The sequence below is a fragment of the Tubulanus polymorphus genome, chromosome 1 (genome assembly GCF_964204645.1).
Source record: "Tubulanus polymorphus chromosome 1, tnTubPoly1.2, whole genome shotgun sequence".
NCBI classification, from domain to species: Eukaryota; Metazoa; Nemertea; class Palaeonemertea; order Tubulaniformes; family Tubulanidae; genus Tubulanus; species Tubulanus polymorphus.
This window is the reverse complement of record NC_134025.1, coordinates 15456558-15476860: the sequence shown is the minus strand read 5'-3', so window position 1 is coordinate 15476860 and position 20303 is coordinate 15456558. Positions and strand designations below refer to the sequence as shown.

Sequence of the window (20303 nt, the reverse complement as noted above, 5' to 3'; positions counted from 1 at the left end):
CAAAACTTGTTGATTGGTCAAAACTAAGTCCAACTTCTCAAAAGAATAGATTGATCTGCTAATTGTACATAGTAACCGTCTAGGCAGAAACAGATTGAGTATGCTCAACAGGTGCAAACAAAGCTGATAGACCTGTGAGATACTAACAATTAGTTGAATAACATGATATTACTAATTAAAGGGGACTGGAGACAGTGCGTCCAGTCTGAAAAGTTAGAAACAATGGCTTAATTCTCAAACAGGTTGACACTGTCTATACTTGGTAACGATTATTAAAAATGTATAAAACGTAAAATGATGGTCTAAGGTGTGAATAATAAATGACCCTTCTGAAATAATAATTGTTGATATTTGAGGAATAAAATATAACTAATTTTGAAATAATAAAATACTAAATCACATTTTGAGGCCTAATATAATGGTTAATGGAAACCGGCCTTTCCTCTGATAATAGCCTTCTCTGCTAGGACTTGTACTGCATATATGAGTTTTGTAGTATTGCAACCTCTTTTGTATGCAACTTGTCTGAGGGGGATATTGTCATCTATTTGCTGATGGGTTCGTTTCGCGAAGATCTTCCTTATAGTGCTCAGGAGTATGACGGGACAGAGATTGCTACGCGGACCTTTCTTCTTCTCAGGTTTTGAAAGTGGAACAAGAATACCCCCCTTTTAGCTCGTCAGGATATAAAAATATCTGGAAAGTCTAATTCCAAATAAAAAATTAAATACAAAACTTACTCATGGGGCCAAAGCTCCATTATTGACAGATGGCAAGAAGCACCATCGTTTCAAACCTAATTCAAGAAATATGTATAAGCATCAACAATGAAGATTAAACACCCTTAGTCCTTTGACGAAGCCAATATTAATGTTTATTTTTTTTGTCTCACCTTAACAATCATGAGTGATTTTCTTCGGCATGGAAATACTGTCAAAAGTAAAATAGCATTTTTGACGCGTCAATCGACATATCAATCGACGCATCAATCGCATCAAATTCACTTTATTCAAAATTTTATTTCATTTTCAAATGAGATAAAATCATGCATTTAATCATTATGCATTTAATAAAGATCTATATCGTCCAAAGGGTTTGGGCTAAGGTTAGATGAAGGGCTATGTGTAGGTAAAACCATTTCAACTGTATTTTGCTGTCTCGGTGGTCTAGCAGTGTCACTGTGCTAGTGCTTGCAGGCCTGAGTTTGAAAACTGTTCTTTTCTCTCTGTTGTATTTTCTCTACAGATTTTTTGAGTCATGAGGTTAATGTGGGATTCTAATCAGAGCAAATTACTATGGGCAAAACAGTGCCCATATATAACAGGAATAACGCCCCGTCAGTGATCTTGTACCCAAAAACTGACCTAGTCAAAATCAAGATGGCTGATTGCCGAAATCAACACTTTTTACACATTTTATTGGTTTACCTTTGTCAGCGATATGCGGTTGGCATTGAGCCAATTCATGTAAAATCGCGGTACGTTTTTTATGTGAGCATTTGTTTCATTGGTGTCGGCTTAAACGACTGTAATCGATGCGATTAAAGACATGGCGAACCTCCGTCGATGTACATGGTCAACTGAGTTAAAATTCTACGAAAAACTGTTTTTTGCGGGAAAATTCTTAGCTCTCGCGTATAAAATTGCAATGACCTCACTTGGGGGGCGTCGTCTCTACGAGCGAATGGGATTGGCTGTTTTTGGGATATACGGGGAATTCCGGCGCTACTAAAATAATTATGGGAAAGCCATAGAATGCCGTACGTTTCATTGGACTAGGTGCCGTATACATGCGAATTTTAAATGCTCATTGCTGGTGAGGATGTAATTATTTCACACATCCGCCATAGGTATTGTTTCATTTTAATACCCGGTGTATGTTTTGATTGACATTGAAGTGTAAGCGAACGTTCACTTACACGAGGCCTCCACCTGTGCGCGCAGAGTGCTACACGACACACACACAAGCTCGTACAGTACACTACTCAAGGTGATGCTGTAATGCGTGCACGTTTGACATGAAAATAGGCTGAATAATCGTAGCAGAAGATGAGCACTGTGTTTTCTGTTTGATAGAATTTGTAATAAATTGTAATTTCTTGTGACCTGAAAATATTAAGCAGCAAACCAAACGTATAGGTCGAGGTCTGAATATTGTAGTCGTAAATTCCAGGATTTAAAAAGATCTAATAACCGATTTCTTCTGTACCGGTATTTTAACTACCGCGGCCAATATTGGAAGAGGTTTCCATGACCCAATATTCAGCCACCCTCTGATATGTGACATCATATGAATTTTAGGCCAGCCCATATTAATGGTCTGTTTGCCGTAACCCGACCGACCCGACTTCAACGGTACCGAGTGAAAACTTTTATCCGGGATTCATTGTAATAAATTTTATTTTTGATAAAAACGGCCGACCCACTGTCTATGTATGAGCTACGTATTATATATGTTTGAATTCAAGTGTGCATCGTTTGAAAACATGCCTTGTCAATGTGGCCTAATTTAAGTTTTCCAGGAAACTGGCAGTGTATATATATATAATTTATTTTTCATCATTATGTCATGCAAGATACAATATAGGAGTTAAACATAGTTTTTACAGACATAAGATGAGGGACACAGTGCGAGCCTAGGGCTGTACCTATAATCACTACGGCACTGTCCACGTGCATTATGTGCAAGGTGCAATACAAATAGATATATATGTTACTTTATAATATATGAATATCGTTAACATTATAATATTCATCCATATTCATAATAATAAGAAGGATTATGATACTTAATGATAATAATAATAATAATAATAATAATAGTAATAATAATAATAATAATGATAATAATAATAATGTAAAAAAAAAAGACAGATAAACATTAATAGCAATAAAGGCAATGGTAACAATAATAATAAGTAATAATAATAGTAAATGTACTAATATATTAGTAATAGACAAGGAGAATCACAGTACAATATTTATGGATTAGCTCATTAATAACTATTCAGCTTCAGATTCTTGAAATCAGATACAAGAGATGATAGGCTTTTAGCATTTCTCAACTTGATTGGTAGGTTTTGCCAGATGATGGGGACTTGAGCAAAAAGCGATTTGTTGAAAATTTGAGTACGATGATATTGGATTCTGGGTAGGTTTTTTCTTCTGGTATTGTATGTATGGTGTAAAGAATTTGGATTGAATAGCTTGAGAATTGGATGTGGAAGGATTTTATTTACGTATTGATAGCCAAATTTAATCAGTTCTAATTCGACAAGGTCTTCAAATTTGAGGATTTTATACTTTTTGAAAAGAGGACTAGTATGGGCGTTAAATGATGAATTATCAATGTATCTGATGGCCTTTTTCTGTAGTTTGAATAAAGTGTTTACTTGGGATTTAGATAGCATTGGGCCCCAGGCTACTAATGCATAGGTAAGGTGGGAATGTACATAGCTATGATAGAGTAGACGTTTAGCCCATGGTAGGAGAAAATTTTTTACACTACGGAGAAGAAATATGTTTTTGTTAATTTTAGAGACAAGCTGTTTCAAGTGTGAATCCCAGTTGAGTTGGTCTTCAATTGTTAATCCTAGGAATTTGCATGATTTAGTGGGTGTTATAGTCACTGGACCAAATCTTAAGTGGATGTCTTCAAGTTTTTTTTTCGAGAAAAGGATTGCATGAGTTTTTGGTAAGTTTAGCGTTAATAAATTTGCACGGAACCAGTCAATTAAAATCTTGATATCTTCCTCAATGACTTTTTGGATTGAATCAATTTTATCAATTTCAAAAAGAATATTAGCATCATCTGCGAAAAGAATTGTTTTGGAACTTTTTAGGTCATGATTAAGGTCATTAATATATATCAAAAAAAGCAAAGGACCGAGTACCAATCCCTAGGGGGACACCAAATTTGATAGGTTTTATTTGAGAATCTGTATTCAGCTTATAATTAACATACATTTTTCTGTTTGTATGATAACTTTCAAACCATTTATAGCAGTGACCCCTGATTCCATAATGGGAAAGCTTAAAGAGTAGGTGACTAACATCAAGGGAATCAAAAGCTTTTGACAAATCTAAAAAGAATGCGAGAGATGTTTTTTTATTTTCAATGTTATTTAGTATGGCGCCTAAAAATTCATTTATAGCGTGGCCCGTTGAGTGATTTGGTCTAAACCCATACTGGCTCGTATAGATTATATTATTCATGACTAAAATAGAATAAAGCCTAGAATGTACGAGTTTCTCGAGGATTTTGGAGAAAACTGGCAGCAGCGAAATTGGTCTGTAATTAGAAAAAAGATCTTTGTCGTTGTTTTTAAATATAGGGATAACCTTCGCTATTTTCATATCATCAGGGAAAATTCCTTCCTCGAGAGATTTATTCATTATTAGGGTTAATGGTTTGAGAATATTTTGCTTTACTTTTTTACCTATTAAATTATTAATATTATCTTGACCAGAACTGAGTTTGTTGGGCAGAGATTTGATTAGTAAATCAATTTCCTGTTCATTTGTAGGGCTAAGAAACATTGAATTAAGGTTTTGGTTTGCTAAATAACTAGTAAAGTCTCTGTTCGATTTCGGAATCTCATTTGCAAATCTTTCTCCAATAGTACAGAAATAATCATTGAAGCCATTTGAGATCATCATTGGATCAGATGTTACTTTGCCGTTAATTATAAAGCTATTAGTTGTCACTGAAGTTTTATCTCGATTTTTCCCAATGGCTGTTTTCATAAATTGCCAGAGCTTTTTAGAATTATTTTTAAACATGGTTAATTTGTTTGAATAGTAATCAAGTTTTTGTCATCTTTTGATATAGTTCAGATTGTTTCTATATAGGACATATTCCTTATATTTCTGGTCATTTTTATTTAGGTGAAAACAATTCTTATATAAGTTATCACATTTCCATGACGATTTTAAAATGGCTGGCATCATCCATTCTTCTCTAATGTGATTTCTAGCTTTAACTTTCATTACAGGCGCTACATCATCCACTATATTACTGAGTTTATTGATAAAATAAGAATAACTTTCATTGGCATTCATGTGAGCGAGGCCAGTCCAGTCAGTTGTTAGTAATTTTCTATTGATAAGGGCAAAGTTATAATAAGATAGGTTACGCTTGGTGGTTTCAGTGCTTTCTCGATACTTGGTAATTCCTCTTATTGATACTATACAAGGTAAGTGATCTGAAATATGAGTGGTCAAAATTGCACTAGTGGCCCGTGAACAGAGATTTGGTGATAAATAGATATTATCAATCAGGGTAGTACTTGAGTGAGTAATTCTAGTTGGTCTCAAGATTGAAGGAAACAAATTGCTATTTAGGTTACAGTCTAAAAATTTGGATGTATTATTATGAGAATTAATCTTAATATAATCTATATTTTGATCCATTCCAAGAATAATGTCACTTTTTTCCTTTTTGATTGTTTTAAGTAAGTTATCATAGCTTGAAATAAAGTCATTCACAGGGGTGCCAGGTACTCTATAGACTTCACCAATAATCAAATTGTTTTGAAAGGATTTGCCCTTCCTGATCTCAATGAAACAAGATTCGTATTTGCCTTCCTCATAAAAGTTTAGGTCGGTCCGCGTTCTGAATGATAAACTATTTTTCACAAAAAGTGCAACTCCCCCTCTAGATAAGTTTTTACGGTGTACCTCAAATAATGAGTATCCTGGTAAAATATAAGTTTGAGCATTATGATCAGTAAGGAATGTTTCACAGAGCATAATTACATGTAGTTCAATATTTTGATGCCTAAAGTTTTCAATTAACATTTTCAAATTATCAATTTTACTTGGGAGACTATGTATGCTTTTTTCACTGTTAATTAAATCTGAAAAATTATCCGGTTCAATATATGGACACCTAAAATTATAGATTGCAGATCCTTCATCATCTAGAATATTGTTTAGATTGTAATTATCATCTTTAAATCTATTGAAAAAATTCTCAACACATGGGCCCTATTCAAAGAAATTTGATAAGTTTGATAAGTTTGAGATGAAAAAAAAACAAACGAATAATTAAGAAAAAAAAAATGAATAAAATAATTATGATAATAGTATTTATATAAGGATACCGAAAAAGGAAAGGAATAAATTGCAATATCCTTTCACACTAAAGCGACATCACAACGAGTGATGGCAAGTGATCAAGTTAATGTATTGAGAATATCCCCACTAAATTAAATACCTAATGGCATAGAAAGACAAATAAAAAAGAATGCCTAGGTATAATGTCAGGCATTTTAACCATTAGATTTATCAAAAACTGATATAATTAATTTTTATATAGCATAATCTAAGTAGTAAATACAAAATAGTAAATCGAGCTGGGAGAGCATATACATGAATATATATCCAAATCATGTATAAATCTCCTAGGTAATAAGTAGGCTTTCGCATGGTCGAGTTGAGCAGGTATTAGCCGTACGATATAGTATAGAAAGGTTGATATGTTCGTAGCTTGGGACATAGAGGCTCAAACATTTTCATATTAAGTTTCTTTCCACTCTGACAACTATTTCCAAAAACTTTACCATTGATCGTCCAGACTTTGGTGTAGAGACCTGAATTAACTGCCCTATTCACAAGTTTAATGATTTCAGGGCAAAGATCCTCGCGTATGGTAATCCCAGAGTTTTTCAACCTAGCCCGTTTTTGTATGATCCCGTCAAGCACTTTCCTAATGAAGAATCGCATTATAATTGTGTTCGGATACGGCTTGTTGTTTTTGTCAAATTTTTGCTGTCTAGATGGTACACGGTGAGCTATTTCGATATCTTTGGTGCTGAGCTTTTCACTTTCACTTAGGTTTAGTTGCTGATTCAGTTTATCAATAGATAATTGTGTGCAGTCCTCAGTTTCAGTCTGGATTAGTCCACCTATACGAATATGAGTACATCTTGAATATTGATTATTATCCACGGCTAGCCTGCGCGTTTCATAGTTATGGTTTTTTGTTTCACTTATCTCTTGTTTCAAGTCATTTATTTCCTGCGTAAGCATTGTTTTAATTTCAATTAATTTAGCTTCGTGTTGAACTTTGTTCTGCTCCAAATCGTAAACGCGTTCTTCAGTACGGTGTTCCAATAAGCTGCCATTCATTCTCATAGTGACTATCAAAGCTGGTAACGTAAAACCGCGCACATATTCAATTTACTGTTTCATTTTTAAAGGCTGACTCAAATGGAGGTCCAAAAACCCACCGGTTGGTACTTGAGATTTGCAGTGCAGGCCACATCCCACTAGCAACTAGCAAGCGGTAGTTTGTGTATAGTGTTTACTGGAACACATCTGGCTCACACCAGTATCACACAGTATCACAGTGACACATAAAAAAAAACTTTTTTCGTATATGTTTGATATCATTTTGGTAATCTTATTAATTAGAATTAGCTGATTTTGTAGATGTTTTTTGATAAGAATTCCTCCAGTAATAATAGAGTTGAACATAAAATCTGTATTTTCAATTTATTCAATTTTTGTCCGATTTTGATGAAATTTTCACACATTGTTACTGATGAGGAGTTAAGATGATACATAAATTTCCAGTTTGATACAACTTTCAGGTCAAAAGTTTTCTAACCCCCAAAATTATGCACTAGAGAGCTGCAACTGTTTTGTTTATATAGGTTTATGACTACAGGTCACTGTGCTCTCTGTGGTGAGGTGAATAACTCCTCCCAGCTTGTCATTCAAAGAGTTGAAAATTTGAAGAATGCACTAAGTAAATTGCTAATTTATGCATGAAGGAGGGCTTAAACTAAATTTTAAGCCAAAGATATGACTATATTACATGTTTACACATATCCCTGACAAAAAGGAGGGTCCAAATCGGTTAACTGACAGAGATATTAGGGAAACTCCAGTTTCAACGCTGGAGCTCTTGACTGCTCCATGGGTTCAGAGATGCTGCCATGTCTGACAGATGATGGGCCCTTTATACTTGAAGTCGGCCTTTAACACAGAGATGACGCTCTGGACGAAGTGATAATTTTAGAATAATTCTCGAAATCTACGCTATTAGACAAATTTCCCGTGCACAATGTAGATGATTTTTGCGATATTGTTTCCATGTAAAAAGGTGATAAATTTATTTTTTTTTGCCCAAAAATTTAGCTAAAAAAATTTTTTCTTACCTACCGACTCGTCCTGAAAAGTTAAGTCGGTGTTACGGCAAACAGACAATTATTTTGGGATGGCCTTATTTGAATATTTTTTTCATATTGTGAAACATATTGTTTTTGAAAATATAAAATAATTTCCCTGCCACGCCTACCTGTACCCTACAAACTTTTGGACGTGGACCGTAACCAAATGTATATCTTTGGTCTTATTTGACTACAAAATAATTCTTTAAGAGAGATAAAATACAATATAAACTTGTGGAACTTTGAAGTCACGAATGAAAAAGATTTTTCAAGCGATGCCCTTACCCCAAACAACCTCTAGCTTTCAAGGTAAACCACACTTTGCCCATGGGCAATTTATTTTTTAATTTTCAAGGGAAATTTTGAAGATGCTTTGATCAATCAATCATTCTCTTATTTGTATCTACAAAGTGCCCATCAGCTTACGAAAATGGGTCGGCCCACTGTGTGTAACCTTTTTTGTTCCCAAAAAGGGCGACTGATTTTGGCTTTTCCTTTTCACTCTACGATCCTTATCAGACACTAAAGTTTGTGGTGTAATTCTTGCCTGAATTCAGTGACCTTCGTCCATTCCTAGCAAGGGTTTGATTCCCTACCGCCAACATAATTCCTTCAATGTCTTATTATTTCCCAAGGTTTCTTTGGACAGGTTGCTGGTACTAAACGGCCACATCTGTACTGTATATTATGTAGCAATAATACATTGAATTGTAACAGCTGCCGCGAAACGAAGAGCTTTCGAAGCAGCAGCTGATCTAGGGACGGTGGGTCCCGGGAGACCAGGGCCACTCCCCCTCGAAGTTCTGAGCATGTATTTCTTACCGTAAAAACCGGCGTATAAGTCTACGCGGCGTATAAGTCGAGGTCGATTTTTAGACCTACATTTCATGCTTTTCACATATATCCGGCTTATAAGTCGAGTCCCTTCTCTTAGAAGAGTAATTACTAGTATCATTGTATTGAATAGTTTGTTTTGATAATGATGTGTGCCTTCACGCACGCCGCCGCGCGTCAGCCTGATTGCTGCTGTGTGTTAATCAATAGACTGTTACACACACTCAGGTATAGTACACTACCATACAGTGATACAGTAGTGTGAGTCACATGCTATATATAGCCTAATGTATTAAGCGTTGCTATGAGCGCGCATATATGAATACATCGTTTTAAATGAAGCTGTGTCAAAATGAAAGAAGTTTTTTTCATTAAATAACTTTATTTATCATGAATAATTATTCAAACTGTTATAGCAGTAAGAAGATGAACACTGTCTTTTTTGTCTGGTAGAATCAATATTTCTTGTGACCTGAAAATACTTAGTAGAAAACTGTACTCGGCGTATAAGTCGAGGTCAATAATTTAGTGGTAAAATCAAGGGTTAAAAACTCGACTTATACGCCGGTTTTTACGGTATTTTCCCGAATACTGTCGAGCCCGGGCTTGAGAGTAGTGTTGCAATAATCTACTCATTTCCTCTTGAATTAGTTCTTAAATGCAGGAAATTGCACAATTGTGCACATGGAATTTGAAATATTCTGGCGGATGACCCCCAGATCCCCCACCCTGTGTTTCGCACCTAATACAAGACAGCCCTAGATCCACCCCTGCGAAGGACAGGCAGAGTAACCAGAAGAGAAAAAAAACAATAGATGCTTGTAAAATGTATTATGAAATAAGATTAGATTTTGAATAAAGTGTATTTGACGCATCAAAAATGCTATTTTAATTTTGACAGCATTTCCATGCCATAATTTTCCATAGATTTTTACGTGTCTATTATTGAAAAGTTAAAAAGATATATACTGGTACTACCAATGAAAGAGTTCTTTCAATTGATGGAAAGATGGCGAACTCAGCAATCGTTCCAAGCAAAGATTCTGCTTTTAGAACAGACCGCTGATATGGATAAGATGCTCTCTTATATAGATGAACTCTTATATAGATAAGATGCCGCTGCACTCAGATAACGACCACAACCAAATGGCGACAAGGCAATGCACTGAGCAGTTAAGGGCTAATCCATATACAAGGGAGTACAAGTTAATGGTACAAGATAACATTCCACCATTTTCTGCCAGGTTCGCTAGTGGATCAGTAAGCGTCAACACTGGATTTCATTGCAAACTCGATAAAAGTCCAACAATGGTTTCTTGAATTCTATGGACAATGTTTCATTGCGTGATTCGCTAAATTTTCGGATTGGAAGAACGAAAATTGAGATTAAAAGTACTTGAAAATGTACTTAATTTTAATGAAGTTCGTCTTATATCTCAGTGGCACCATCTGACGGGATAGCTGGTGTGCCGGTTCTCCATTCAGTAGTCACAAGTCAAGTTAACCAAAGTCACTTGTTCACTTTTGATAAGAGCTTCGAACATTCTAATTTTAAGCATTATCATATGCTTATAATGAAACTATTATAACATTTTAAAAGTACTTTCCAGTTACTTTTCACAATAAGATCTATGATTATATTTCATTTCAGGATTCCCTGCGGAAGACTAGATAAGAGAAGTTTTTCATCAAGTCTCCCTACAAGGACTGAACTCCATGCTGATGTTAGTAAAGTATCTCATTTGGTTAATGTTTTTATTTAAAGGTAAAAAGAAGAAATCAATGATGGAATTTCAGAATTGCATATGCGAATAATATAACTTTCATTTGAATATAAGCGCTTTTATCAGCAGCCCGCCAACTCATATAGAAATTATGGCACAAGAGTAGTGGTGGTCTACTATGTCAATATACATGACATTATGCTGTTCCACAACTTTCTAGTATTTTCTAGTTAGCATGACAGCCCTACCCCCTAGTGCCATCATTAATAAGCACTTTTCATGACTTCTTTGTGAAAATTTTTTCTTTCCTTGCATGCAAAAGTTTTTTGAACGGTTGAGGATTTACAAAGCAGAAAGCATAAAGCACAAAAAACACATTGAAAATGAACGGAGTAAGCATGTTAGTGAGGGTTTGGAGAGGAAACTTAAGGCTGAACATAAATTAAGAGAAAAATCAGAAGATGATATATATGATACAATGAAAGGTATGGTATAGTAATATAGTTGATGATTTGCTTTTCCATTTGTTATGAACTACTCTAGAGTGCTTTGCATTAAAGCCTTGTTATAAGAAGATATGATAAGGTGCTTCCTGTGAATGTCCAATTTTTATGGATCATCCACAATCTATTTCCACATGAGAGAAGGATGGGAAAGTCCGCGCATGGAAAAAAAGGTTTTCTATTATAGTTTTGGAATGTCAATGTGAAAAAAGCAAGGAATTTCTATGGGGTTATAGATGTATCATGGCGGCGGTGTAGTCAAAAGCAGGGTGTGCCTAGCTGGTATACTTTCATAATTTTAGAAAAGTTGTCAGCGATACCTTCTCCTATGATAAGAGATCGGGATGATGAAGTGGTGAGCTACATTTCGAATACTGTGATTAATGTTTAACGGTCTATATTGACTTTTTCCTAGTTGGGATCCATAAACTTTTGACTCGACGGGTATGTGTATGTCTCCATGAATATCCGCCATTATTGTAACTGCCTTGTTATAAGGTGAAATGACCAAGAAACGCTCAAGATTTGGTGTGAAATCCTATGAACTTTGTGAATCACATACCGGCTACACCTGGAAATATCAGATTTACCCTGGTCAGGATCGTGACAATCCAATTGCACGTGAACATGGAGTATCATACAATGTAGTGATGGACCTAATGCACGATATTTTAGAGCTTTAGGACATGCTTACCAACCTTGATGTACACCATCATGGGTCCCCATTAGCTAAAGGGGAAGTAACACACAGGTCTTCTGATAAACTTGTTGTTGTATTTTGGCGAGACAGAAAAGATTTGAATATGATCTCAAACTATCATGACGAGTTGGTTCGAGATACAGGAAAAAAAACTAATGAACCGACATTCAAGCCACCTGTCATTATCCACTATAACAAACAGATGGGCGGTGTGGATAAAAAGGACCAAATGTTGAAAAGCTATGCAATACAACATAAAACCCATTGTTGGTATATAAAGTTAGCCCTTCATCTAGTGGACATTTGTATTTACAATTCGTTTATTCTTTGAAAACTTGCTGATCAAGCTACTCAGTCAAAAGTTGTTCACATTGATTTTAGGCGTCGTTTGATAAAAGAAATCATTGATGAAAGAGGTGTAGACATTAGTGCACAGCGTTCAGGTTGTCCTTCTGTGTCTGTGAATCCGATAAGAATAACAGCCAGATATTTTCCATCGCCAAATCCCTCAACTGCGACAAAACCTGTGGCTTATCGAGAATGCAGACTTCGTTCTACCATATTTTCCGGCTAATAAGCTGATTTTCTAGCCTCAGATTTTTACCCCAAAATATCATGATCGGCTTATTGGACGGATACTATCTGACCTAAATAATTACTTCCCAAACTATGTCAATCTAATGCTCCTGAAGATCATCAAAATGAATAAGAGTATTCCATTTTTATTTGAGCAGGGGTTAGATTTTGAGGCGCACCATCGCGCTTGCGCGCTTACACGCACATAAAATATCTCATAGAAGCACTACTCACAGCGCACCTAAGTCTTATTCAATAGCGCGTGCAAAATTGTAGAAAGTTTATTGATTTTCCAAAACCTTGGCCGAGTCGGCTTAATCGCCGGAAAATACGGTAAAGGTGGACCACATCGCCATTTCCCTGGTGCAAGCAGAAAGAGAGTGGAAAGTGATGTGCATGGAATGTGGCAACATTCCCTAGTGTCCTCATCCTTGTTTCAAAATATGGCATACTGAAAAGAATCTGACTAAAAATTGAACATATGTTCGAAATCTGAGAATTTTGGTATCTGGGAAGTGACCATATTCTGGCACATAAAAATCAATAAACTGAATACCGAATTGCCATGGTTATCAACATGAAATACACTTCAGTATGTTGCATTCATTACATGTAATGGTATTAGATTGAAAAAATTCATATATTTGCTTACTGTGACATGATATATGAGTTTGAAATTTCATTTTTCGATTAGAATGGAGTTCGGCGGCCATCTTGATGATGTCATAAGTTGACCTAGTTTATGCTGCATCACTTTTTTTGTGGAATAAGATAGCTTAGTATATTTACTTTCTAACCATGTATACTTTACATGAGTTAAATTCAGTTGTAAAAGTCATATAACTAATTGAATATATTGTATGATGATACCTACAAAAACCTAATTATAAGTGGCAGGAGAGGGTTAATTGAATAAAAGATACTGGCAGTGGGGAGTTGGACCGGAGTTTACTGTACTATGAATATCCATGATGAATCATCATTTAGTTGTGTGTTATTACTGCATGTATAGCGCTTTTCACATGGATTTCCTCTGAAATCCTGCCAAAAACATCTGGTTGGTGTTTACATCAGATTTAATTTTTAACAAAGATGTTTTTCTTGATATTTCCATCTTAATTATTTGCAAAAAGTAAGTTCTCCCATCGTTTGAATTCAACCCAATACAGTTTTCACACTTATTTTTTTCCGTTATATTTCCAAGAAAATCTGTATTTCCAACCAAAAAGGTCATTAGTGTAGGCATTCAGTCACAGGCTCAAAATTATCAAATAACTTAAAGTTGCTGTAGTTGGCCATGTCAGTGAATTTGTAGTAGATTTGATTTCAGCTTCAGCAACAAAAATGTAAATGACATCTGAGATGATTTTGATTTAACGAGACCTTATAATTTGTTAGGAGGCTTATAATTTTTAATGATTATATGTATTTCATTGCAAAATCTATTAGGTCTACTTAAAATGTGTTACGTATTTACCTTCTCTTCCTTTTATAAACAACTGTTCGTCATTTAAAATCCAATTACCTTATACCTTTTGTAACATGCATTTCCTTTTATGTCAAGTATAAGCTGATAGAGCACCTTACTGAAGCAATGTCATGGTCTAGTATGGTGGATATGATTAACTCCTTCAATTCACTATCTTCTGCACTGAATCTAACAGTGCCCATGGGCACCTTTGTTTACGAAAATGATTTGTCTAACAAACTTCGTGCACAGGTGATAAATGAAATCTTTCAGCATCCACGTTCACACCATGCAGGTGGAGAGTATCTATTTGAGTCATCAGGGAAAACCCACTACCATGTATATTTGCGATGAATCATCATGCAGTTGTGCGTGATTACAACTGGTATAGTGCTACACGGAGAGCTCATGCCATTAAGCAGATTTTCATAAAAACTTCTTGATTCGATGAATGGGGGACATTTTAGGCTTTTCTAGTTACTTAGGGCACGAATCCTCGGAAATTCTGCAATTTTTTCCTCGATATTTTCTGTTGCTGTTTTTGTTCTAATTACCTATAAGAAGTCAGATTTCTCCCATCATTTGAAATTAATCCAATAGAGTTTTCACTCCTTTTCCTTTGTTCTGCTTAAACTCTAGAGGATGTTTACCAAAATTTCATTTTGGTACTCGATTAAACCAGGGGAGTCCATGATTAAACATATCTATCGTGTAAATTTAGGCAAGTTCATATTAGTTTGTTTCTTGTTGTTGGTGTGACGAATAGAATAAGTTGTATAAGTTAGTTAAAATCCCTTAGCATATTCATATTAGGCTTGTAGTAATGAGTAACCCATCCTGAGAAAAAAACACTTTCTCGATTTTTCAAAAAACTTAAACTGTTAAGTTCTTAAGTAAAATTGCTCAAACATTTTTGTTTATGTTGTTACAACAATAACTTCTCTTGTGATAACAAATAAACTGTCATTACAAGGCCTTTGTTTTATGTTAATTTTTCATTGAAAGATTTAATATGGCAATATTTTTAGAGATTTTCGCTAACGTTTGAATGTGTTATACACATATTTTTTCGGCTCCTCTGAAATGTTTTTGCTGTGGCCTGTTATTCATCTGCTTTTAATTTAACTCTGCCTACCAGGCTTATTTTTCAGGAAATGCGCTTTGCTAGGATATCCGTGTTTTTCAGAGATTCTTAAAACAAAAACTAGATGAGATATCTTCATAAGATTTATTTTATTTTGTTCATCTGGCCTAGCTTTTTCATATAAAATAAGCGGCATTTCTTCTAATAGCCATAAAATCTGCAGCAATCACCAGTGCAGAGGGGATATTTTGCTGAAAATATGCCCATTCATTGGTGTTCAGCCCCCATTTCAATAGATGACGTCACTAACACACTCCATAAAATGACTGATGGTAGTCTGTTTTAATAGTAAAAGGCATTAAACTAACTGGACTTGTGTTGCGTGATGAATTTGCCATCTATTGTTAGAATTAAGAAATAAGTCAACCGTACCAGTACGGTTTTGGCAGGCTAGTGATGGGAGATATTGAATGTATATGTACTTGTTTGGCAGCCAATGAGTCAAGAGCTATGAATAAAAAATTTCAACTTTTAAGTATGGGACCCAATTAGATCAAACAAAAATCTTCTGTTACTGATGCTGCAAATGCTTTATTGAAATTAAAAGTTTTTTTCAATTTCAATTTCAGAAGTAACATTACCTGCTTTGTTCATGCCTTACAAAATTCAAAGTGGTGTATTTAATCCAAGGACTCATCATTTCTTTCATCCCGCAGGTAAGTAAAGTAACCAGCCAAGCCCAAGGCCAAAAGGCGGAATTCCACCATAGGGTTTAGATACTCCTGAAGAAACCCATCAGAAAAGATGAAATTTATGCATGGGTGGTGGAAGAACAGCCGCAGTTTAATTTACAGAATGACATTTTTTTTTTCTTTGAATACCATGTTTTTTTAGACATTGAAGTAAATTCACCATGGCAATATATTAGAACCTGTCAAAAATTAACAACTGGCAATGCCGATCAATAATTGCTTCCAATGCGCCTGTCCTGATTAGATGAATATGAAATTTTCAGTTTTTGGCTTGCGTTAGCAAGCCTATGTCAACGGTCTGGCCGATCGATTATCATTCGTATGCTTAATACCCTACACTCACGCCAGAGTAAATTTTCGATGATCTTTGGCGGAACACTGCCTGCTTTGTGACCCGCTATTATGAAGTTCTGTCAGCTACTGCCATCTGCGTTGAATCAAAAATGGTGTCTGGTGAGGATCATTCTGTCATGTCTGATGCAGAGTTTTCTTCAAATCCATCATATCAATCTGAGCCTAGTGACACACACGATTCTAAACTTGAGACAGAACGTACGACGGAAGAAGGTCCCACCGAAAAAACATTTGATTTTGATAGATGAAATTTTGATTTTTGTGTTTAGTTAAGGAAACTACTTATTTTTCATGAAAATTACCAGTTGAAGGTTGGTTCCTTAGAAATTTCTGAAAAAAACTTAAATTTAAGATGTGTTACTTGGAAAAAATTCAGGGTTGGCAGGTCTGATGGTGCGCAACCATATTTTTTTAGAAATTTACCAAAAAGTTTCAAAAATTCGATTTATTTTGAGCACGTTTTTTTATGCAGGATCTATAAACGTCCAAAATTACACATGTGAAAATTCAATGCTATTTGCTTCGAAAGAACTTTATACCGCCGAGATCGACGCTTTGTTCGGTAGTTATGGGCTTTCAAAGACGAAACCCCTAAAATCTTGGTTATATGAAAATTTGTGTTGACCCGGTTTTGACTTCCATGACGTCATATTATTGAATGAGGTCCCAGTCAACATTGTTAGTCAGCCCGACGTCCAAATAAAGTCGGCAAGATGGTCGGCCCTTAGTCGGTGTCGTAGTCATCCCACCGTCGGGAGTGCTCGTCGGAAAATGGTCGGCCCGAGTTCAGTTTTCGTCACTTTGCCGACATAATGCCAACGTTTTGCCGACTGCCTAATAGTATGTCCGTCAGTTCCCCGACCGCTTGCCAACCTCACCCGACCCTTTTCTGACCATACCCCGTCCATATTTGTCGATTCCCCGACCGTTTGCCAACCTCACCGACCATTTTCTGACCAAACCCCGTCCATATTTGTCGATTCCCCAACTGTTTGCCAACGTCATCCAGGAACTGAGTTTGAGGAACCTCTTCCATAAGATACCTGAGACAACTATAGAGAATTACATGTACAAGTTCTTTTCCTTTAGTAGCGAAACAAAAATCAATACATAATTTTAAACAGTTTACATAGATTTTGAGATAAATTATTAAAGTAATTAAAAAAAAAGAAATGTCACCATTTTTCAACTTGATAACTCGCTGATCATATGATATTCATATAATACCAAGTCGTTTGAAAAGCATTACTTAGATTGATAACAACGATTTTGAACTATCTTTAAGACATTATTAACAAATAAAAAAAGCAATATCTGTATGATTAATGCCTGAATAATATGCACACTTAGATGACTCATCTAAGTGTTTTTTAAGAATTTTAGAAAAATCCACACTTTTTTTTCTAATAAGTATCACATAATACAAAAATAAATCCTTTCATACTACAAAGATAATGGTAAGATCTGTATTAAAGCAGGGGACACATATGAATTGTTATGTATACAGGTTTCAACTGCTGTTTAATTCTTTGCCAAAACTACAGAATTTTTAGGATTTTAGCGTGTTTAAGCCAAAGTTTGATGCATCCCCAATTCCCTCATTCACCGCTCAATCATTGTTGGAGTCTTTTATGAGAAGAGATCATCCATACAGCTTCTAAAAATGTCACCAGTAAATACGTCCGTTGTACTGTTGTAGAACATGCCCCAACATCCTTTCCTCACGAAATTTCTCAATGGTTGTGACAAGCCTAAAAGAAAAATAAACTGGTATAATAATTGTATTTATAAATTGTATCAACTTCATAGAGATCATAGTAATGAGTCAGTTTAGGTCTAGCTAAAGTCTATTCTTTTCGTCTTGGACTGGGATCGCGATTTTTGGGGATATTTCTCATTTTCAGTCCAACAGCGTAGGCAGCAGCCTAGTACTAGCTCAAAATGCCCTAAAACCTGATGATGTATCCATGATATCAGCTAATAAACCTGAGTCAATCAATTTGTTACTAATTTGTCACTACAACGTAATAGTTCTAATAACCTAATCATTTTAAGTGTTATTTTAGCAATAAAATGCATTGAATTTGATGTCGCTTCAAATAGGCTTTAAAATTGAACGAACTCAGCCGTAAATATCGAATGCCATGTAAACACAATAATACTAACCGAATGTAAAACTTGTAATTACACTTGTTACAACTAGAAGACTGATGAATAGCGATTTTGATAACAAAGAATACGAACAAAAGAGCGAACAGAATGGAACCAAAATGGCGGCGGAAGATCTGTGCACCACGCCGGCCTCATAAAAAAACAAAACTTTCAATTTTTTATTCAGTTTAACAACCTTTTTTAATAACATAATCAAACGTATATGTGTATCATTGATTAATAACTGAGGTATTGATATCGTCCTTATTTCAATAATTCTCAAATGGGGCGAAAGAGGGCACCACCATCTTGGTCGGCATAAGGTTAATGGGCCAACGACGAAAAGATGACCGTATCATGAATTAATAATTTTGAAAAAAAACTATGCTATACATATACCTACATAATATTTACTATCATATATTATGCTTAAATTAGAGCGAATGCATCCGAAATAAGTATTCGCCCCCCCGGGTCGGCGTGGAAACGTTGGCCCGACGGCGAAGCCGGCTCCTTGCCAACCCACGTCCAAATGCCAACTTCGTCTTACTCAATGCTGACATCGGGCTGACTACAAATGTTAACTGGGGTGGATCATCCGGTGTGCGTTACTTCACAAACAAAATGGCGGCACAATTGAATAGGTTGATATCATTTCTAGCGCTAATTATGCCAATGAATTCTACACAATACTTATTTGCATATAGAAAACACCGGACAGGTGAAATAGTATTGTTTAGGATATAACTAGTCATCATTACTGCTAGTGTACAACGATCCCTTCTTTGAATGGGCATCGTGTCGGCAGTTCACGAGTGTTTTACTTGCATATCGTCTGACGCTCGGTTCTCTCACCGTACCTTACTGTACCATCAGTCACAGCTGAGGTGCGATGAAATCGGTCATATGTTACTGACGAATTTGTCGGTGAAGTGAGGTTACTGCGGCTCTGCCGTGTTTTCGTGACTCAGTTCATCTTTCTGACTGGTACCGAATTTACTTGTATCTTGCAAATTGCATCTCTACGAAGTAGGGGCATACGAGTATCAGCCGACTCAATTGCCCGGTTCGAGGCAAATTCGCTCGTCTGCCCACACTCGACGGCTTCCGCCGAGCAATCTGTTTTTATCAACTGATAGTATGTATGCATTGTTAATTTCACCCAATTTACTAATCAACTCTCATTAAACGATGTACGCTGTCAGAATTTTTGGTTTGAATTCGGTGTGCTCGCTCTTATCGGGCGTATAAATTCATCACGAATTCGCTGGCGAATTGAATCGTCGCGATCGGGCAGAAAAATACGCTCGAGTGCCCTTGGCTTTTTCGTTTTTTTATATATGTTGAATTATGTCGAGCATTTCATAAGGCTGTGGTAAATCTCTTGGCCCATGGACAATTATCATTGTTTACAGGTACTGTGACTACTCGCCTAACTCAAGCTCCATCCATGTTGGAATTGCCACCGCTCGGTGAAAATGTATCCTTTATATTGTTTTAGATACATTCTCGATTAATTTGTAATTCCGCTTCAGATTATTACAGTCGACCCGACCCTGCTTTAACTGTCAGCGTGTAATTCATCATTCTGACTGAATCAGAGTACAGATAAATGCTTTATTATTTCCTTGATGTTTTTTGTGGTTAATTCATCATTCATAAATCATCATTTTTGCCTTAATCGTCACTATTTTGCCTGTCAATTTTGCTCATACATAAAATAATATTAGTTAATTCTTCACTGCACAAATTAATGTATAAATCAACAGGTGCAACACTGTTTATTAATCATGCCATACTGTCTTGAAATAGTCCCGAATAGGTTCATCACACGTAATTATACACAAAAAATCGCTACATGCATGTTATACTTTCCTCATCTCGCGTGCGCGTTCATATTACTAGAGCCTCAGTAGAGTGATCGAAAAAATGGAGCCAAAAAGTTTTTAAGAACTTGCAAAGAAAAGCGAGAAATTTTGGA

At 35.7% G+C, this 20303-nt stretch overlaps 1 protein-coding gene across 8 annotated transcripts in view; it reads left to right on the top strand.

Moving 5' to 3' along the window:
• Positions 1-20303, top strand: part of LOC141915380 (uncharacterized) — a 200005-nt gene that overhangs the window by 159644 nt on the left and 20058 nt on the right. For 6 of the 8 annotated variants that reach the window (XM_074806882.1, XM_074806881.1, XM_074806885.1 and 3 more), the window contains 4 exons: positions 10662-10734; positions 11057-11219; positions 15695-15781; positions 19738-19802. In XM_074806882.1, the coding sequence (XP_074662983.1) occupies positions 10662-10734; positions 11057-11219; positions 15695-15781; positions 19738-19802 (388 nt within the window). Of the gene's footprint in view, positions 1-3537; positions 3589-10661; positions 10776-11056; positions 11220-15694; positions 15782-19737; positions 19803-20303 lie in introns of those variants that run through there. The other 2 variants (XM_074806887.1, XM_074806888.1) reach the window with 2 other exon arrangements.